Source organism: Procambarus clarkii, chromosome 40, assembly GCF_040958095.1.
Source record: "Procambarus clarkii isolate CNS0578487 chromosome 40, FALCON_Pclarkii_2.0, whole genome shotgun sequence".
Classification (NCBI taxonomy): domain Eukaryota; kingdom Metazoa; phylum Arthropoda; class Malacostraca; order Decapoda; family Cambaridae; genus Procambarus; species Procambarus clarkii.
Window position 1 is genome coordinate 12,947,923 of NC_091189.1, and position 23,332 is coordinate 12,971,254.

The 23,332-nt window shown below is 43.2% G+C and overlaps 2 protein-coding genes across 3 annotated transcripts in view; both read left to right on the top strand.

Annotated features, from left to right (window-relative positions):
• The first annotated feature begins 9,128 nt into the window (after nucleotides 1-9,128).
• On the top strand, nucleotides 9,129-10,010 carry LOC138372798 (uncharacterized). Its single transcript, XM_069338451.1, has one exon. It carries the CDS (start codon nucleotides 9,129-9,131, stop codon nucleotides 10,008-10,010), a length of 882 nt encoding a protein of 293 aa, XP_069194552.1.
• A 4,774-nt stretch (nucleotides 10,011-14,784) lies between these two features.
• Nucleotides 14,785-23,332, top strand: part of sowah (sosondowah) — a 430,739-nt gene continuing 422,191 nt past the window's right edge. For both annotated transcript variants that reach the window (XM_069338695.1, XM_069338694.1), the window contains exon 1: nucleotides 14,785-14,989. In XM_069338695.1, coding sequence (XP_069194796.1) covers nucleotides 14,860-14,989 — 130 coding nt within the window. In that variant the 5' untranslated portion in view covers nucleotides 14,785-14,859. The remainder of the gene's footprint in view (nucleotides 14,990-23,332) is intronic.

A 23,332-nucleotide genomic window follows, 5' to 3' on the forward strand; every position in this document is an offset into this window, starting at 1 on the left:
CTGATTCCTAAGCACATATTTCATGCTTGGTGAACAGAGACATGAGGTGAAAGACACCCTGCCCATTTGTCTCTTCTTCTACTATCCCTGTGCTGCGAGTGTGTGTACTCACCTAGTTGTACTCACCTAGTTGTGTTTGCGGGGGTTGAGCTCTGACTCTTTGGTCCCGCCTCTCAACCGTCAATCAACTGATGTACAGATTCCTGAGCCTACTGGGCTCTGTCGGGCTCTGTATTCACCTATATGTGTGTGTGTTTATGTTTGTGTGTGTGTGTGTGTGTGTGTGTGTATTCACCTAGTTGTGTTTGCGGGGGTTGAGCTTTGCTCTTTCGGCCCGCCTCTCAACTATCAATCGACTGTTTACTAACTTTTTTTCCCCACACCTCCACACACCCCAGGAAGCAGCCCGTGACAGTTGACTAAGTCCCAGGTACCTATTTACTGCTAGGTAACAGGGGCACTCGGGGGTGGAAGAAATTTTGCCCATTTGTTTCTGCCTGGTGCGGGAATCGAACCCGCGCCACATAATTACGAGTCCTGCGCGCTATCCACCAGGCTACCAGGCCCCTAGAGAGAGTGTGTGTGTGTGTGTGTGTGTGTGTGAAGGAGGAAGTACTAATTACAGACGATGTTACCTGCAACTTCCTGTGGATGTCTTAATTAACTCACCTGAATTATGGCATCTCACTCGGGCTATCATATCAATAGTCTCATACCATCAATACTGCGAGTCCTCCCGGCCCGCAGCTCCCAGGTCTACCCTGCTGTACCACGCCAGGAGCGGTGAGTGTGTCAGGGGCGGTGAGTGTGTCAGGAGCGGTGAGTGTGTCAGGAGCGGTGAGTGTGTCAGGGGCGGTGAGTGTGTCAGGGGCGGTGAGTGTGTCAGGGGCGGTGAGTGTGTCAGGAGCGGTGAGTGTGTCAGGACCGGTGAGTGTGTCAGGGGCGGTGAGTGTGTCAGGAGCGGTGAGTGTGTCAGGACCGGTGAGTGTGTTCAGGGGCGGTGACTGTGCCACACAGGCTCCTGCCTCATGGTATCTCCTGAATGAGTGAAGGATAACCTTGCCACACACACACACACACACACACACTCTCACTCTCACACACACATAGTGAGTGTGTGTGTTTACTAGTTGTGTTTTTACGGGGGTTGAGCTTTGCTCTTTCGGCCCGCCTCTCAACTGTCAATCAACTATTTACTAACTACTTTTTTTTTTTTTTTTCTCCACACCACACACACACACCCCAGGAAGCAGCCCGTGACAGCTGACTAACTCCCAGGTACCTATTTACTGCTAGGTAACAGGGGCATTCAGGGTGAAAGAAACTTTGCCCATTTGTTTCTGCCTCGTGCGGGACTCGAACCCGCGCCACAGAATTACGAATCCTGCGCGCTATCCACCAGGCTACGAGGCCCCCTGTGTGTGTGTGTATGTGTGTGTGTGTGTGTGTGTGTGTGTGTGTGTGTGTGTGTGTGTGTGTGTGTGTGTGTGTGTGTGTGTGTTTGTGTGTCCGTCCAAAGATATAGAACAGGAACGAGCCGGGGTTCCATGCCGTGGCTACATCTTCAAGAGCGGCTCACACATAGGTATAACACAGGACCGGAAGGGTCCTTTGTCTAGTGAACAAATCCACAAGAGCCGTGATGAGGGTTCGAACCTACGTCCGGAATGAACCCAGACGCCCCTTAGTCGATCGCGTCCACGACATGGTCAAAAGACTTGCAACCGGGAGTGCTACTGCCCTCACGCGGATCCTGCAGCCTCTCCGAGACACAAACCGGGGTTTTTACACAATTCTTCCATGCACCCGGATTCTGTCAACACACTGTTCTACCTCTTGTGAACAGTGTGTTGACAGAGTCGAGTTACGAGGAGACTAAGGCCGGCTAAGAGACCAGGCTAAGCTAAGTTAAGCTAAGAGGCCGCCTGAGAGACCCGGGCAGCTCCTCCAGGCGCCCCGGGCCGGAAGACTCCTCAACATTTAACACCAATTTTTAATGACTGGGGAAATTTGATCTGGTGGTTACGGTGGTGTGACCAGTTATCTCAACCACATCATTAACCTGCAGGCAGAATAGTGTGGCAGTTGAGGCTTATTAGAAGGTAAAGCAGAAACAACAGTCAGTTCCGCCTTGTGTTTAGGGTTTGAATTAATGAATAAATGTTGATATATTTGACCACCTCTTCCTGGGGTTGCATGGAGCGGGGGGGGGGGGGGATAGCTGGGGAAGGGGGGGGGGAAGGTGTGGGGTTCAGGAAGAGGCAGGTTTGTGTGTGTGGGGTTGAGAGGGGGGACTCAGGTGTGTGGTGGGGTTGAGGGGGGGGGGGGGGAATTCAGGTGTGTGGTGGGGTTGAGGGGGGGGGGAATTCAGGTGTGTGGTGGGGTTGAGAGGGGGGACTCAGGTGTGTGGTGGGGGTTGGGGGTTGATATTCTGGTGTTCACGGTCGCAGGAAAGGGTGAAGGGAGAATTGTTCACTGTGAAATGAACAAGTGAACAGTGGAGAGGAAACGATTGATAACATAAGAGTGAAGGAAACTGCAGGTCTATTGGTCCACACAAGGCAGTTTATATATATACTCTTGTGAGGGGGTCGTACTCCCCTGTCTCCCGTCTCTCCATCCACTTACTCAGCTTTCTATCCATATATCTAGCTATCTATCCTTTCAGTTATCCCTCTATCCGTCTATCCATTTATCCGTCTATCCATCTACTCATATGTCACGCTATCTATACCTCTATTCATCTATCGATCTATCCATCTATATCTTCATCCTTCTACTGTCTGCTTGTGTCTTTGCCTCTTTGTCTCTGTCTTTGTCTTTTTCTTTGTCTGTTTCTTTGTCTGTTTCTCTCTCTCTCTCTCTCTCTCTCTCTCTCTCTCTCTCTCTCTCTCTCTCTCTCTCTCTCTCTCTCTCTCTCTCTCTCTCTCTCTCTCTCTCTCTCTCTCTCTCTCTCTCTCTCATTCTCTTTCTCTTCTCTTTCTCTCATAAAAAATATAATTGCCTAATGTGGGGTGGTCGCCAGTAAGAGGAGCGCAGTGGTGTGAAATCCTAAAAAAACTAGTACCCCCCCCCCCCCCTTACTCTGATCAAATGGGAAAACTTCCGCAGAAACCTTGACGCTGAGGAAGAACTGTCTGTTGGACACGAGTACGGCCAAATTATTGACAGCATGAAATGTCTGTTAATTTTCCTGAAATCAGTGAATAATGTTACACATTGCTATAAGAAAAAAGTTTAAAAGTTCGTTTTGAAAATATTTAGGCGGGATGCTAGTGTGGTGTTAATGGGGGAGGACGGGGTGCTAGTGTGGTGTTAATGGGGGAGGACGGGGTGCTAGTGTGGTGTTAATGGGGGAGGACGGGGTGCTAGTGTGGTGTTAATGGGGGAGGACGGGGTGCTAGTGTGGTGTTAATGGGGGAGGACGGGGTGCTAGTGTGGTGTTAATGGGGGAGGACGGGGTGCTAGTGTGGTGTTAATGGGGGAGGACGGGGTGCTAGTGTGGTGTTAATGGGGTTCGAGATACAGCAGCCAGTATTATCAACTGATGACCTCAGTAAACACCGTCCGGGGTGGTGTCACCTGGTCACTCACTCACTCACTCACTCACTCACTCACTCACTCACTCACTCACTCACTCACTCACTCACTCACTCACTCACTCACTCACTCACTCACTCACTCACTCACTCACTCACTCACTCACTCACCCAGTACTCGGGTTCTTGGTCACGGCGAGGCGCTACACTTGTGTCTGCTCGCTCTCTCCTGGCCGTCTTCAAGGCGGCTCCAGGAGGCCCATAGAGCTCACATCCACAAGGCAGAGACACCTGTACTCACCTCCCTCACACATTTGTTATTTGTTTTTCCTACTTATCTCCCTCAAAAAATCTGGAGCAGGACCTTGGGATCAAACCAGCGTCCTGGAGTCACTATGTCTCTCTGTCTGTCTCTCTCTGTCTCACCTTTTTATCATTGTACCACAGTCAACTCGCCCAAGAGAGTGAATCGTTTGACGTATTGAGCGGACAGTGTTGAAGCTGCTAATTGGTGTGTGTGGGGCGGGCAGGGTCTTCACCACAGCCTCCACGGCGATCATCTCCCTACCACCCCGATCACCTGATAACTAGATGACAGCTTAATTGATGGTTCTTATCCCAGCCTCTGACGTGCTGGTCGATGGTGGGATTCGAAGCAGGGGCTTGGGGGTGGCAGGTAATGGTGCCTACACTGCTTCGCTTCCCACTGTGCCAAGAATACCAGAGGCTTAGACGGGGGATTATAATTGATGGTTGTGGAGGGTTTATCCCACTGGTTTGGACATGCACACACGCACACACACACACACACACACACACACACACACACACACACACACACACACACACACACACACACACACACACACACACACACACATATTCCTCGTCTCCTCTTCCTTTCCTACCTTTCCACTTTTCTTTCCACCTTCCACGCCCTCCTCCTCCTCCTTAAGCATTTCCTGGAGCATATTCCACAGTGTGGAGCAGGTGTGGAGCAGGTGTGCGTGAGGCCGGGGCGGTGGGAGGACAAACGACACACAGTGTGGAACAGGTGTGGAGCAGGTGTGCGTGAGGCCGGGGCGGTGGGAGGACAAACGACACACAGTGTGGAGCAGGTGTGGAGCAGGTGTGCGTGAGGCCGGGGCGGTGGGAGGACAAGCGACACACAGTGTGGAGCAGGTGTGGAGCAGGTGTGCGTGAGGCCGGGGCGGTGGGAGGACAAACGACACACAGTGTGGAGCAGGTGTGCGTGAGGCCGGGGCGGTGGGAGGACAAGCGACACACAGTGTGGAGCAGGTGTGGAGCAGGTGTGCGTGAGGCCGGGGCGGTGGGAGGACAAACGACACACAGTGTGGAGCAGGTGTGGAGCAGGTGTGCGTGAGGCCGGGGCGGTGGGAGGACAAACGACACACAGTGTGGAGCAGGTGTGGAGCAGGTGTGCGTGAGGCCGGGGCGGTGGGAGGACAAACGACATCTCGCGCCTACCCTGAAGGATCATCAATATGGTTCACACACTCCAATATTAATGGAACTTTTGTTTTTAATTTCAAGGAACTCGATAAATGACAAGGAACACGAGGCGATGTTTCAGGTATTGTTATGTCTCAGGACTTGGGGTATATCACAGGACTTGGGGTATATCTCAGGACTTGGGGTATATCACAGGACTTGGGGTATATCACAGGACTTGGGGTATATCTCAGGAATTGGGGTATATCACAGGACTTGGGGTATATCACAGGACTTGGGGTATATCTCAGGACTTGGGGTATATCTCAGGACTTGGGGTATATCTCAGGACTTGGAGTATATCACAGGACTTGGGGTATATCTCAGGACTTGGGGTATATCTCAGGACTTGGGGGTATATCTCAGGACTTGGGGTATATCTCAGGACTTGGGGTATATCTCAGGACTTGGGGTATATCACAGGACTTGGGGTATATCTCAGGACTTGGGGTATATCTCAGGACTTGGGGTATATCTCAGGACTTGGGGTATATCTCAGGACTTGGGGTATATCTCAGGACTTGGGGTATATCACAGGACTTGGGGTATATCTCAGGACTTGGGGCATATCTCAGGACTTGGGGTATATCACAGCACTTGGGGTATATCACAGGACTTGGGGTATATCTCAAGACTTGGGGTATATCTCAGGACTTGGGGTATATCACAGGACTTGGGGTATATCACAGGACTTGGGGTATATCTCAGGACTTGGGGTATATCTCAGGACTTGGGGTATATCTCAGGACTTGGAGTATATCTCAGGACTTGAGGTATATCACAGGACTTGGGGTATATCACAGGACTTGGGGTATATCTCAGGACTTGGGGTATATCTCAGGACTTGGGGTATATCTCAGGACTTGGGGTATATCACAGGACTTGGGGCATATCTCAGGACTTGGGGCATATCTCAGGACTTGGGGTATATCTCAGGACTTGGGGTATATCTCAGGACTTGGGGTATATCTCAGGACTTGGGGTATATCTCAGGACTTGGGGTATATCTCAGGACTTGGGGTATATCTCAGGACTTGGGGTATATCTCAGGAATTGGGGTATATCTCAGGACTTGGGGTATATCTCAGGACTTGGGGTATATCTCAGGACTTGGGGTATATCTCAGGACTTGGGGTATATCACAGGACTTGGGGCATATCTCAGGACTTGGGACATATCTCAGAACTTGGGGTATATCTCAGGACTTGGAGTATATCACAGGACTTGGAGTATATCACAGGACTTGGAGTATATCTCAGGACTTGGGGTATATCTCAGGACTTGGGGTATATCACAGGACTTGGGGTATATCACAGGACTTGGGGTATATCACAGGACTTGGGGCATATCTCAGGACTTGGGACATATCTCAGAACTTAGGGTATATCACAGGACTTGGAGTATATCACAGGACTTGGAGTATATCACAGGACTTGGAGTATATCACAGGACTTGGAGTATATCTCAGGACTTGGAGTATATCTCAGGACTTGGGGTATATCTCAGGACTTGGGGTATATCTCAGGACTTGGGGTATATCTCAGGACTTGGGGTATATCACAGGACTTGGGGTATATCACAGGACTTGGGGTATATCACAGGACTTGGGGTATATCTCAGGACTTGGGGTATATCTCAGGACTTGGGGTATATCACAGGACTTGGAGTATATCACAGGACTTGGGGTATATCACAGGACTTGGGGTATATCTCAGGACCTGGAGTATATCACAGGACTTGGGGCATATCACAGGACTTGAGGTATATCACAGGACTTGGAGTATATCTCAGGACTTGGAGTATATCTCAGGACTTGGAGTATATCACAGGACTTGGGGTATATCTCAGGACTTGGAGTATATCTCAGGACTTGGAGTATATCTCAGGACTTGGGGTATATCTCAGGACTTGGGGTATATCTCAGGACTTGGGGTATATCTCAGGACTTGGGGTATATCTCAGGACTTGGGGTATATCTCAGGACTTGGGGTATATCACAGGACTTGGGGCATATCTCAGGACTTGGGACATATCTCAGAACTTGGGGTATATCTCAGGACTTGGAGTATATCACAGGACTTGGAGTATATCACAGGACTTGGAGTATATCTCAGGACTTGGGGTATATCTCAGGACTTGGGGTATATCACAGGACTTGGGGTATATCACAGGACTTGGGGTATATCTCAGGACTTGGGGTATATCTCAGGACTTGGGGTATATCTCAGGACTTGGGGTATATCTCAGGACTTGGGGTATATCTCAGGACTTGGGGTATATCTCAGGACTTGGGGTATATCACAGGACTTGGGGCATATCTCAGGACTTGGGACATATCTCAGAACTTGGGGTATATCTCAGGACTTGGAGTATATCACAGGACTTGGAGTATATCACAGGACTTGGAGTATATCTCAGGACTTGGGGTATATCACATTACTTGGGGTATATCACAGGACTTGGGGTATATCTCAGGACTTGGGGTATATCTCAGGACTTGGGGTATATCTCAGGACTTGGAGTATATCTCAGGACTTGGAGTATATCTCAGGACTTGGAGTATATCACAGGACTTGGAGTATATCACAGGACTTGGAGTATATCACAGGACTTGGAGTATATCTCAGGACTTGGAGTATATCTCAGGACTTCGAGTATATCACAGGACTTGGAGTATATCACAGGACTTGGAGAATATCACAGGACTTAGAGTATATCTCAGGACTTAGAGTATATCACAGGACTTGGAGTATATCACAGGACTTGGAGTATATATCAGGACTTGGAGTATATTTCAGGACTTGGAGTATATCACAGGACTTGGAGTATATCACAGGACTTGGAGTATATCACAGGACTTGGAGTATATCTCAGGACTTGGAGTATATTACAGGACTTGGGGTATATCACAGGACTTGGAGTATATCTCAGGACTTGGAATATATCACAGGACTTGGAATATATCACAGGACTTGGAGTATATCTCAGGACTTGGAGTATATCTCAGGACTTGGGGTATATCTTAGGACTTGGAGTATGTCTCAGGACTTGGAGTATATCACAGGACTTGGAGTATATCACATGACTTGGAGTATATCACAGGACTTGGAGTATATCACAGGACTTGGAGTATATCACAGGACTTGGGGTATATCTCATAAATTTCCTTCCTCACCTTCTCCTTCTAGATATAGGAAGTATATCTCCTCCCCTACACAACCTCTTGCCCACTCCTCTCTTATTTCCCTTCCTCGGCGCCTCCCTTTCCCCTCCTACATATCTGCCCCTCGACTCTTACCTGTCCCATTAGTGGGTAATGGAAACGTTGCCTTCCATCTCCCACACTTGCCCCATGCGTCCCTACACTAATTGGCCGCCGCGCACATTATATCCAAATCTGGTGCCCTTGTTCCAGACCCACTTCTGGCCCCGTCCTTCTGGAAGGTCGCTGAGAGATACTTCTCAGAGATAGATGTCCCCGGAAATTATTTCTGGGAGGGAGATATCTCTTATATTCTATCCTCCCCCCCCTTCCCCTTACCTTCCTCCTCCCATAACCATTTCTCCTACTTTCACCACACCAATTCCCCTTCCGTTTAGGTCCTTCCTCTCTCTGTGGGGCCACCTCGAACCCCCTGTTTGTGGGGGTCATCTTGTCCCTGTGGGACGTCCCCCCCTCCTTCCTGTGGGGCGTCCCCCCCCCCGTCCCTAAGAGCCCATTAGGCCGCAGGTGACTTCATCTATCTCACTAGCCACAATTAATCACAGTAATTAACTGATAATCAATTAATTGGTTTCTTGTTTTCTCTTCGAAGACCACAGCGAGTCACTGTTGTTGTTGGTGTTGTTGTTTGTTGTTGTTTGTTGTCACTGTTGTTGTTGTTGTTTGTTCCTGTTGTTTGTTGTCTGTTGTTGTCACTGATGTATTTACTGCCTCAGACACCCAGGGGGAAGGACTAATATGGCTGCTACCCCAGGAGCCTCTCCTCTTATACTTTTTTGACCTCCTGAGCATGTGTCACCTCCTGACCATGTGTCACCTGACCATGTCACCTCCTGGCCATGTGTCACCTGACCATGTGTCACCTCCTGGCCATGTGTCACCTCCTGACCATGTGTCACCTGACCATGTGTCACCTGACCATGTGTCACCTCCTGGTCATGTGTCACCTCCTGACCATGTGTCACCTCCTGACCATGTGTCACCTCCTGACCATGTGTCACCTCCTGACCATGTGTCACCTCCTGACCATGTGTCACCTCCTGACCATGTGTCACCTGACCATGTCACCTCCTGACCATGTGTCACCTCCTGACCATGTGTCACCTCCTGACCATGTGTCACCTACTGGCCATGTGTCACCTCCTGACCATGTATCACCTACTGGCCATGTGTCACCTCCTGACCATGTGTCACCTCCTGACCATGTGTCACCTCCTGACCATGTGTCACCTCCTGACCATGTGTCACCTGACCATGTGTCACCTGACCATGTGTCACCTGACCATGTGTCACCTGACCATGTGTCACCTCCTGACCATGTGTCACCTGACCATGTGTCACCTCCTGACCATGTGTCACCTCCTGACCATGTGTCACCTGACCATGTGTCACCTCCTGACCCTGTGTCACCTCCTGACCATGTGTCACCTCCTGGCCATGTGTTACCTCCTGACCATGTGACACCTCCTGACCATGTGTCACCTCCTGACCATGTGTCACCTGACCATGTGTCACCTGACCATGTGTCACCTGGCCATGTGTCACCTCCTGACCATGTGTCACCTGACCATGTGTCACCTGGCCATGTGTCACCTCCTGGCCATGTGTCACCTCCTGACCATGTGTCACCTCCTGGCCATGTGTCACCTCCTGACCATGTGTCACCTCCTGACCATGTGTCACCTGACCATGTGTCACCTGACCATGAGTCACCTCCTGACCATGTCACCTCCTGACCATGTCACCTCCTGACCATGTCACCTCCTGACCATGTGTCACCTCCTGACCATGTGTCACCTCCTGACCATGTGTCACCTCCTGACCATGTGTCACCTCCTGACCATGTGTCACCTCCTGACCATGTGTCACCTCCTGACCATGTGTCACCTCTCCCCCCTTAGTGCCTCCTTACCCAACCCTCCCTTAGTGCCTCCTTACCCAACCCTCCCTTAGTGCGTCCTTACCCAACCCCCTTAGTGCGTCATTACCCCCCCCCCTTAGTGCGTCATTACCCTACCCCCTTAGTGCGTCATTACCCTACCCCCTTAGTGCCTCCTTACCCAACCTACCTTAGTGCGTCATTACCCAACCCTCCCTTAGTGCGTCCTTACCCAACCCCATTAGTGCGTCCTTATCCAACCCCCTTAGTGCGTCATTACCCCTCCCTTAGTGCGTCATTACCCTACCCCCTTAGTGCGTCATTACCCCCCCTTAGTGCGTCATTACCCTACCCCCTTAGTGCCTCCTTACCCAACCTACCTTAGTGCGTCATTACCCAACCCCCTTAGTGCCTCCTTACCCAACCTCCCTTAGTGCGTCATTACCCAACCTCCCTTAGTGCGTCATTACCCAACCCCCTTAGTGCGTCATTACCCAACCTCCTTAGTGCCTCCTTACCCAACCTACCTTAGTGCCTCGTTACCCTAAGGTAAGAGCTTCTTGGGACTCCTTGGATTTATTCTTCTCTTCAAATAGAATTTTAATTAACTCAAAGTAATTTTCCTTGTAGAACTATCCTCGGAAGTAAAGCTTTTGTTTCCAGTGAAAGTATTTAAAGTATTAATTAAATCCCTTCTACTACCCTTCCAGTTCTAATATGATTACTCTTAGAAAATATTTCACACTTCTTAAAAATAATCTTGTGATCCTTTTCCCAACTGTGGTTTGCTACCGCAGTGTTACCAGCCATAATTACCAGCATTATTTACCAACCATAATACTATATATATCTTTTTGTGTGCTTCACTTCTGGTCTAAAGTTTACCCTCTTCATCCCCCACATGCGAGCTCTACAAATAATATATAAATGCCTCCGGATTTCTTTATTCTTTATTCATCCTATACTTTATTCTTGAAAACCCTTTTCTTAATTATATTGCAGTTACTGAAAACCATTGTATCCGTCATATCAATTACATCTTGGGTCAGTTTATTTAACAAACGGTTAAAGGTAATTTCACAAATGTTTTCCAGAGGTCTGATGGTGAGCGACTCTGGTTAACAGTTGAAGGTCCAAGATCTGAGACAGCAACAAACTGGCAACATTTCTTTACCTCATGTCTCTGTTCACCTGTCGGCAAATAAATACCTGGGATTTAGACAGGTGTTGTGGGTTGCATAGTAGGGAAGGTCAGTACTTGACCTATCAGACACTCGCTGTCTGTCTGTCTGTCTGTCTGTCTGTCTCTCACACTCACTATCGCCCCGTGATAAAACCCGGTGAGGATTGACTGGGAACCATTCTGTAACTGTTCGCCCCTTTTCATCCAGCAGTAATTGAGGACCTGGTGGTAAACTGATTGGCATATCGTGTTCCAGGGGAAAATTAGTAGGGGGCAAGGCTTCCGGTAGTACAGTCGGGTTCGTTCTTGACTCACAATCGAGAATTCCGAGTTCAAATCCCATGCAGGACGGAAATGGTTTGCTGCATTTCCTATCACCTAATGCAGCTGTTCACCTAGCAGTAAAGTAGGTACTGAGGAATTAGCTTGTTATGGGGTTGCAGCCTGGGCGGGGTCAGTAATAAGGGGAGACCACGATATAAGCCTAAAGTATATGAATACACTCTGGCTGCCTGTCCTCCGACACAATAAATTATTATTATTTTATGAGCTATAGGAAGGGAGTGCTCTCAGCCTGCTAACAGGAGTCGGAATGCGTTTACTCCTGTACTCACCTGTGTAAAGGACTAACAACCGTTCCTGATAAACCCAGGTTGTGAGTCGAAGACGTGGACTACTTATATACTTTCCTCGGAGTACCGTACCGTAGTTCTCCATCTACATATCTCCAACTACCGCCCATCTTATACCACCTCTGACTCTCAATGTTATGTAATAATGACAGTATTAAATGACATCTGCCTTGTGCCAGCATTATAACTCCGTCCACCTACATACTGCCAATTCTTCTTCTTCCTTTTGATAGTAGGTGCAGTTTGCATGAAGGGATTGTCAATTCACTGAGGTCTGTTGTAATCAAAACAACAAATGACATCGCCAGTATTTTTTTTTAATTTTGCCCCGAGGGGCGAGTTTATTGGGCAGCGTCACTCATCTTGTGAGTGGACACACCGCCATAGTGACAGTATTGGGCAGCGTCACTCATCTTGTGAGTGGACACACCGCCATAGTGACAGTATTGGGCAGCGTCACTCATCCTGTGAGTGGACACACCGCCATAGTGACAGTATTGGGCAGCGTCACTCATCTTGTGAGTGGACGCACCGCCATAGTGACAGTATTGGGCAGCGTCACTCATCCTGTGAGTGGACACACCGCCATAGTGACAGTATTGGGCAGCGTCACTCATCTTGTGAGTGGACACACCGCCATAGTGACAGTATTGGGCAGCGTCACTCATCTTGTGAGTGGACACACCGCCATAGTGACAGTATTGGGCAGCGTCACTCATCTTGTGAGTGGACACACCGCCATAGTGACAGTATTGGGCAGCGTCACTCATCTTGTGAGTGGACACACCGCCATAGTGACAGTATTGGGCAGCGTCACTCATCTTGTGAGTGGACACACCGCCATAGTGACAGTATTGGGCAGCGTCACTCATCTTGTGAGTGGACACACCGCCATAGTGACAGTATTGGGCAGCGTCACTCATCTTGTGAGTGGACACACCGCCATAGTGACAGTATTGGGCAGCGTCACTCATCCTGTGAGTGGACACACCGCCATAGTGACAGTATTGGGCAGCGTCACTCATCTTGTGAGTGGACGCACCGCCATAGTGACAGTATTGGGCAGCGTCACTCATCCTGTGAGTGGACACACCGCCATAGTGACAGTATTGGGCAGCGTCACTCATCCTGTGAGTGGTCACACCGCCAGTGACAGTATTGGGCAGCGTCACTCATCTTGTAAGTGGTCACACCGCCATAGTGACAGTATTGGGCAGCGTCACTCATCCTGTGAGTGGTCACACCGCCATAGTGACAGTATTGGGCAGCGTCACTCATCCTGTGAGTGGACACACCGCCATAGTGACAGTATTGGGCAGCGTCACTCATCCTGTGAGTGGTCACACCGCCATAGTGACAGTATTGGGCAGCGTCACTCATCCTGTGAGTGGTCACACCGCCATAGTGACAGTATTGGGCAGCGTCACTCATCCTGTAAGTGGACACACCGCCATAGTGACAGTATTGGGCAGCGTCACTCATCCTGTGAGTGGTCACACCGCCATAGTGACAGTATTGGGCAGCGTCACTCATCCTGTGAGTGGTCACACCGCCATAGTGACAGTATTGGGCAGCGTCACTCATCCTGTGAGTGGACACACCGCCATAGTGACAGTATTGGGCAGCGTCACTCATACTGTGAGTGGACACACCGCCATAGTGACAGTATTGGGCAGCGCCGCTCATCTTGTGAGTGGACACACCGCCATAGTGACAGTATTGGGCAGCGCCGCTCATCTTGTGAGTGGACACACCGCCATAGTGACAGTATTGGGCAGCGCCGCTCATCTTGTGAGTGGACACACCGCCATAGTGACAGTATTGGGCAGTGCCACTCATCTTGTGAGTGGACACACCGCCATAGTGACAGTATTGGGCAGCGCCGCTCATCTTGTGAGTGGACACACCGCCATAGTGACAGTATTGGGCAGCGCCGCTCATCTTGTGAGTGGACACACCGCCATATCAGCATGTACAACACTCCCCAATAGGAAGAAAACCCGCTGGGTTGTTCATCCTGTCACTTGTACCCCAGACAAAGCTGGGACTTGCTTAACTGTCTCAAGTGAACAGCTCCATCAGTAACACGTTCGTTGTTATCACTTTCTTTAGTAATAATTTTGAAATGTATTTCTAAAATTATTAACATCTTTTCTTCATAAATCTTTTTCTTATAGTAATGTCCATAAGTTTTAATGATGTTATAAGCTGTAATATTCTTATTACATATATATTTTATGTTATATATAATATAAATATGTCGTGCCTATATAATATACCAGGAAAAATAAAATATATCAGGGAAATTCGGCTTCTTAGGCAACTTGGTCTATTATGAACAACATTTATATATACAGTATAATTAATTTATTTGTAAAATATATATAAAGTGGATATCTGTGTGTGTGTGTGTGTGTGTGTGTGTGTGTGTGTGTGTGTGTGTGTGTGTGTGTGTGTGTGTGTGTGTGTGTGTGTGTGTGTGTGTGTGTGTGTGTAATTACCTAAGTATAGTTCAGCCCGTCCTCCAAAAATGGGGTGGTAAATGTAAGAAGACAAATAAGTGCAATTATGTACTATTCATAGCAGTTAGGAATTGTACTTATTTTCACTTAGTATTAAATCGTACTGTCAGATATATTGTAGTGTAGTTACAGGATGAGAGCTACGCTCGTGGTGTCCCGTCTTCCCAACACTCTTTATCATATAACGCTTTGAAACTAGTGTGTGCGTGTGTGTGTGTGTGTGTGTTACAGTACACTGTACCTGAGAGCATTACAGTGTGACATAATTCACACTGTGAGAGTGTGAGTACAGTGAGGGGGGGGGGGAAGGTAGAGGTTGCGAGAGCCGCTGCTCGGTTGTCTCACACACACACACAAACAACAACAGTGATGGCAGCTCAGGTGGACGAGTTTACGGTGGAGTCTGTGAGGGATTATATGATATCCCGGGGCGGCAGGGTCACCAATCACGAGCTGGTGAAGCACTTTAAGGTCTACTTAACCAATCCTTCGTGTAAAGGTAAGACTAAAGGCAGGTTACCGTCTCAGGGACACAAACAACACCAATGTTTACATCGGAAATTTCACCTGTTGCAATCAGCTGATTTTCGTTTATTTTGTTTTTAACGTTGAAGTATGGGTTAATGTTAACTTGGTGCTAGTGTTTAAGAATTATGTAACATGTTGATAAACTTTAAATGGAGTTTTAGCCCTGGATAATGAGGAGACAAGCGTTAATTAGCTTGTTTAATTTCTCCAAGTCTGATTCAAATGCCGTTGATGATTCACACATCGCATCGTTATCATTTCGTATTTACTGTGTATATATATTATATATATGAGAAATTTATAAACACACATTACGCCTGAAATGTATTTGATTCACGATCTCTGATTCTATAGAAGGAAGGCTGAGTGGAGAGTAATAAGCAGGTGTGTAGCGTCTCTGACCCCAGTGGTTCATGCAGATCTGGGCTGTGTTGTTGGACTGGTCACACACCTCCTGCTTGATCACACACCTCCTGCTTGATCACACACCTCCTGCTTGATCACACACCTCCTGCTTGATCACACACCTCCTGCTTGATCACACACCTCCTGCTTGATCACACACCTCCTGCTTGATCTCACACCACCTGCTTGATCACACACCTGCTTGCTCTCACACCTGCTTGATCTCACACACCTCCTGCTTGCTTACACGCCTGCTTGCTTGCTCACACCAGCACTCGTTTCACTAATGTACCTTATCCTCATAATTATCATAATAAGGTGGTCAGCATATGTAAACTTAATTTACGCTTTGTGTGTGGAGTGCAACACTGAGGCGAAATATGCAGGCAGTGGCTACATTTTTTAAAACATTTGGGAGCATTGACCCAGTTTTAGGGTACAGAGATTGCCTAAATGTGGGACATAAAATTTGCCTGCAATTATTTGGTATTTACACATTAAAAAAAATATTCCCCACCCAATTATTTATCTTACATACTCAAAGTAGCCTTGTAGGTACTTTAAATTTAGCATACACACTGGCCATATATCACTAGTCACAATACAGAATAAATAACTTGAATTTGATGTTACTTTTTATTATTTAGCAGTGAGCTTACATTACGTAATGTAACCCTATCTAGCCTAGCTTAACTGTATGTAAATGTTTAATAAATAATATTAATCACTGTACAGTACTTTGGTAATAAATTTGTGTTAAATTTTAAATATTTAAAAATAATTAAAATAAGTCCAAAGTTTGTGCATTTTTGTTTAGCAGCATGTAACTATCATGTAAATACAATAATGACTATATGTCTAACACTGGAAAGAAACAAACTTAATGGCACTGATTTAGTGCTCGAGTTTCCAAAATGAAACTGTACCTACTTAACTCCTGTACCTCCCCATGTACAAATATAAATATATAAATATATATTATATATATATATTATATATATATTATATATATATTATATATATATTATATATATATTATATATATATTATATATATATATATATATATATATATATATATATATATATATATATATATATATATATATATATATATATATATATATATTATATTATAATTATCCATACAGCTGCTGCGGAGTTAGATGCAAAAATAGATTGGTTAGAAAGGCGGGGTCCAAGATCTAATAGCTCGATTCTGCAGACACAAATAGTAAATACACATTAGTGATTGGATGATTAATTGGAGTCTATATGGAGAATCGGAAGAATCGAGCATTTTTAAAGAATTGCAAGCGAAAGCAATTGATCATGATTTCTGATTCTTAAAATGATTCTTCAACAATTAAAAATTAAATAATTTTATTAGGTGATTAAATTGGTTTATATTATGATCATTAACAATCGGGTATTATACTCTAAAAGTTTCATTTTGCTATTGCATTGTAATTTTATTAAAAAAAAAAAATTATGATTTTTATTGTATTTTAAGTCACAAATAACATACACAGTACACCTGTGATGGCTACTAGTACTTTTCAGTTTCTTAATTACTTGTGTTTTGTAGATTAACCCTTAAGGATTACTTTTGAGAAAATGGAATTATCTATGAATTAACTGAACTAATGTTGCAATATTAACTTTATTTGAAATAAGATTAAAAATGCAGGCGATGAGTCACAATAACGTGGCTAAAGTATGTTGACCAGACCACATACTAGAAGGCGAAGGGACGACGACATTTCGGTCCGTCCTGGACCATTCTCAATTCGATTGTGACTTGAGAATGATTGTAAATCGACTTGAGAATTGTCCAGGACGGACCGAAACGTCGTCGTCCCTTCACCTTCTAGTGTGTGGTCTGGTCAAGATTAAAAATCTTATTTTATTGTATAACACACATTTAAAGCATATACATATATCCACATGTAAAAGGGAATGTTTTCAGGTTTCTTCAGAAGATTAAGTTCTATTTATCATTGTTTTCTATTCCTAAATCTATTATGTATATTATTGGTACACTTACCATGCTCATAATGTTAATCATTAATTGTTCCAATAGAGAATTAAAAAATTTCAGAAAAATAAGTATCGAACTATATTTTTTAAAAGAATCGAAATTGAAAATCATATCAGAATCGAGACTTCTTTTTATTGGAATCGGTACCGATATTAGAAATGTTTGAAATTATAGTATCGTCCCATCACTAAAATAAACATATATATATTATATATGTATATAATATATATGTATATAATATATATGTATATAATATATATGTATATAATATATATGTATATAATATATATGTATATAATATATATGTATATAATATATATGTATATAATATATATGTATATAATATATATGTATATAATATATATGTATATAATATATATGTATATAATATATATGTATATAATATATATGTATATAATATATATGTATATAATATATATATATATATATAATATATATGTATATAATATATATGTATATATATATATATATGTATATATATATATATATATGTATATATATATATATAATATATAATATATTTATAGTATATATATAAAATATGCATGCATGCCTAGAAGCCGCAACAGCACCACATGACACTGCCCGACTTAGAGCTGTAGCAGCCCCACATGCAGGTGACTTTCTAACCCCAATCTCAGCAACCAGCATGCGTCTCGCACAGCAGGCCCTTCAAATTGATGTGGCTCTCCGCCTTACTGCCCCAATCCACTCTGAATATAGGTGTATTTGTTGTGAGGCAATGGCCAACAGGTTTGGCCGATATGGCCTGCTCTGCCAAAGCACAAGAGGATGGCATGCAAAACACAGTGAGGTAAATGAAATTATTAAGAGGAGCCTTACCACAGCCAGTTGTCCAGCAGAGAGAGAACCTTGTTACATAATACCCTGCAACTCTGATGGGCTTGTTGGTCGCCCAGATGTGATAAATGAACCCGTGGAAGAATGGTAGACAGTTGGTGTGGGACTACATGTGCGTTTCAACTTTAGCCAACACCTATGTTGACTTCAGTGTTGCACATCCAGGCGGTGCTACCACTCACCAGGTCTCGTAAATACAGAGATCTTGATCACCACTAGAATTTTGTCCCTATTTCCTCAGAGGCGCTTGATATTTTGGGTAAAAGAGCTGCTAGTTTTTTAGGGAGCTGGGTTCTAAGTTAATTGAAACAACTAAGAGACCCTAGAGCTGCCAGTTTCCTCTTTCAGCACCTTAGTGTGGCTATACAGTGACGAAACTCGTACTGAATCCATGATTCTTGCCTGCCATCTGAGAAGCTGGAAGAACTCTACAGCCTGTGACAGCTAGCCTTTTACCTTGCATGTAACCAATGTTGTAACCCTTTTTGTGTAATGAAGTTTTAATTAAAATAAAATGACAAAGGTAGGAGAAGATAGTATGAGAGTGCACGCGGGTGCCTCACAAAGCTCCCCCAGATGCAACATATCGTCTTATTCGAGGTTGAGGATTTCTCACACACCCCTGAGGTGGTACCCACTAATATATATATATATATATATATATATATATATATATATATATATATATATATATATATATATATATATATATATATATATATATATATATATATTATAATATATATAGTATATGTATAATATATATATAGTGACACCTCGGCTTGCGAATGCCCCTATTTACGAACTTTTTGGGTTATGAGCACAATTTCTTTGTAAAATCCAAATCGGGTTATAAGCTTTGCCTCGGGAAACGAAGTTTGCTGATACGCGTATGACTGACCTAACGCATGGTGGCATGGCTCTCGCACCTCATTTACCAGTACCTCCCGCCTTGTGACAATCGGGCCTGAATTCTTTGTAAAGAATTAGTTTTTTTAGATTTTTCGGAATTTGAACATAAAAGTTATTATATATCTCACCACGGATCCCAAGAAAGCCAGGGGTAAGGTTCAAGCCAAGAAAACACATGTGAGAATGACCACAAAGGAAAAACAAGAGATCATTCGTAAACATGAAAATGGTATGAGGGTTGTTGATGTGTAGTAGAGGATGTCCCTTCCTCATTTATCAAGAAAATGTGTTCAGTATGGGAAGAATTGCAAAGTTTTGCTGAAAAGTGTCTCCCAAATCAAGCTGTAGCAGACCATTGTGTTAACCTTTTTAATGACAATGTGATGTCTCACTTCAGACAAGTGTTACAATGTAAGGAAAAACAAGTGTCGCTAGACAGGTTCCTAGTGAGCAAAACAAGCAGTGAGCCACAAGCAGGTCCTAGTGGTATGCAGGCAAAACATACCAGAAAGTGTACCTCGGAGAACTCCTCGATAAAAGGATTTCAATAAAGTCCTTATTGGGGAGGAGGACCTTAATAAAAGCCAAACATGCATGAATACACTGTGGCTTCCTGTTACCCGACACAGTGAATTATTATTTGAATTATAAATAAACATGCCCAAAAGTCTTACTAAGCCTGAAATTAAAACTCTGGATGTTTGGTACTGAGTTGACTGTGCTAACCACAAAATCTGCAATAACATACCCATGTCATATATTCTTTGGGATTTAGTGAATTTATTGTATATACATTATTGAAACATGTATATCATTAGGCCCTTTAATATACAGTATTACTATTTTTGTGTTTATCATGGCGGAAGTTGCCTAGTTCACATAACTACCTGCAGTCTAATGAATTTATGAAAATGCAGGTTACTCACTTTATACTGATATAAACATGGAATGGAGGTTTTAAATAAATTTCGGTAGCTAAACTTGATTAACTAAGTGTTCCTAAATTTAAAAAATATATTTTTTATATTATTTAACATGACTGCTCTGGGAATTCCATTTATAGATTTTAATTTTGTTAATCATAATTCATAATACAGTATTAGAAATTATTGTAAGTACTGTATTCACAGTGTTAAAAAATAAGAAAAAAGAAATTGAGGATTTTATGAAAGTTATTTTGCTGGAAGCTCAGGAATTATTATTTGCAATTCATATAGCCTACTGTAAACCGACAATTTGCATGAGCTCGGATTATGTGAATTCGCACCTATACAATTTTTTACACCAAACTTAAACAAAAGTGAAAGGGATGTTAGTGAAAGTGATTATTTAACAGATCCATTTGTAAAAGTATAAATATATAAAGAAATGTATTAAAAATAGAGTAGATGTTCTATTTATTTATTGGATGTTCAAATCTAATACAGAAGTGCAAAAATAAGAAATAGGCCTAAATGAGTTACCTGTGACTGAGTATTCGAGTTGTGGTGATATAATCTGCTTGTTTACATATCTTTGCATTTAAGCATATAGATACTGAAGCGATCCCTCCCTCCCTCAAGTAGGGTAAAATTGCCTGTCATCTAACACCATTTATTGGTGCCAAAAAAAATTCTTCTGCACCAGTGCATAGAACACTTCAAAGATAATATACAGTACTCCAAAAACATATTGAGACACCAAAATCAAGTACAGTATCCTAAATCAATCAAAGAATGCCACTTACACCATGCTACAATGCTTATTAGTATCAGACCTTAATTTTTTAATTACCAAAGAATGAGTCGCTGAACATGGGTACGGTATTTGGTTTCTATTCTCCGAACTCATGTAAATTAGTCAAAACTAAAATATGCAAACAATATGAAAATACAGAGTATTAAGAGTACCGAGCTACTGAATGTTCAGATGCCAGGTGCCTTTCTATGACACACCCATGAATGCTAATCTCCAGACACCCATGGGGCTTACTTTCAAAACCTAGATACCCAGTACATTATTCAAAGAGTGTTGCTTAATTGTATGTCAATGATGGAAAATATTATATAAACCATATTATATATAGTTATACAGTACAGAACTGGCAAAATTCCTTTATTAATTGGTGATATGTCTTGACAACTTCTGGGCAGTCCAAGTTTAGTTAATATCTCTGTAGGTATTACATTTACAGCATTTATTCCTAAGTCATATTAAGGAACAAGTCTTCTCTTATGATTAATATCTCAAGTTCTCGAATGCACCTAATACAGCACAGTACTTTGTACTGTTGCTGAACATAACTCATTCATTTGAAATGCAAAATTGAACTGGACGTTTTCTCTCATTGCAAAGTACAGGTGACATCAGATACATCGGATATTTATGTAAATTAGTCTTCCGAACCAGTGGTTATTTTTGGGGATTGGAACTAGTTATGAGTTGACAAAATTTTGTAATGTATTCCTTGATATACTTAATATGCTTATTAAGTTATACCCTACAAATAAGTGAAAATTATTGCAAATAATACAGTTAATTTAGCCATTGTTGGCATTAACAACAATAATATTTTTGGTATATTTTGTCATTTCATTTATTTTATAATTTTTTGTTTAACTTGCTGGGTTTGGTTGTGTGTGTTTCCCTAATGTGCCTCATTTTTTTTTTTTTTTGTAAATCTTGTGTGGTACTATTAAGAAATCCTTGGACTCTAAAGATTTTGTTTTGTATTTATGAGAAAAAGGTATTTTTTTATAAATCTTTTGAGTAGTCATACTGTAAACAGCCTGGTGAAGGAGTATGGCTTTAGTGCTAGCACTGTTTCTGAAATGGGACAATATACAAAACTGTACATAGTGTGCAAATTCATCTAGTATATTGACACCTCAATTAGCCACTTAAGGATTACAAGGCAAGTAAGTGTGTAAGTGAAGCTTAACCCCCAGAGACAAGTACAAATAATTATTAAGTTACATACAGTATTATTATGGTTTTCAAAATACTGCTGTATTACTTATTATGTATTCTGCATTACTAAAATACATTGTGCAGAAATTCATGTTGATTGTTTCTAGTAAATAACAAAGATATTTGGTGTTGATAATGGCTGTCATTCTTAACATTAGGTGGATCAGAAAAGGGGATCTGTTCCAATTAGTCCATTTGGATAAGAATAGGGTGTCAGGTAAGTTATTTTGTGTCTGGAGACCGGGTCCATTACCCTTTGTACACAACTTGCTCTTATGTGATAAGAACATAAACATTTTCCTAGTTATGGCAATCATTATCATCATACATATTCATTACTGTATTACAATATGATAATTATTCAAGTACAGTATATGTCTTCAAGGAAGTGGTACTGTACAGTACAGTGCAGTTCAGTTTAGCCTATTTGTTTTTTGCCGAGATATAAAGTGGGAAAATAACTGGACTTTGAAAGTTCTGTGGAATATTTTCTGCTTTTTCTATTGCTGTCAAACACCAAGCTAAAGCACCAAAACTAAAAATTGTTTGAAATGCTAATGGGAATTGAAGTTGTTTGTTGCCGTCTATTTTTGGGCTAAACAAAAATTCACTATTTTGCACTCAGTTTGGATAGTATTGATTTAGATTCCATAGGATAGTAATTTTATTTTTTTTAATAATAATGTATGTCATGCCAGTGGTAAGGGAAAATTTGCAAATTGTCAATCACACAGACTATGAAATTTATTGATGTTAACTGATACTGTATGTGCACATGGTAGATGAACAAGACATGTGCAAAGGGTGTAAAAAATAAAGCCTTAAACAGTCATAAGGCACAATTAACATCTTCAGTTGTTTTGGATTTTTTTTGCATTTGTACCCATCTGGTTTTCTCAATCTGTTCTCTTGAATAATGCATTTTATTTTGAAGTCAAAATCTCCAACAGACAAAATTTTATGTACAGTACTGTAAGTCATAGCAGCTTAAAGTAGGTCACATTTGCTATGTGACCTTGTGGCCCCGCGCTTTACAAGCGATTTGACCTGGGTTCATATCCTAGCCGAGAAGAATTGACTAGGTGCCAATCCTTAACTGTACGCCTCTGTTCACTTAAGGACCTGC

Bases quoted from the DNA above. Each gene is read 5' to 3' on its own strand.
- LOC138372798 (XM_069338451.1), top strand. From the start codon at position 9,129: ATGTGTCACCTCCTGGCCATGTGTCACCTCCTGACCATGTGTCACCTG.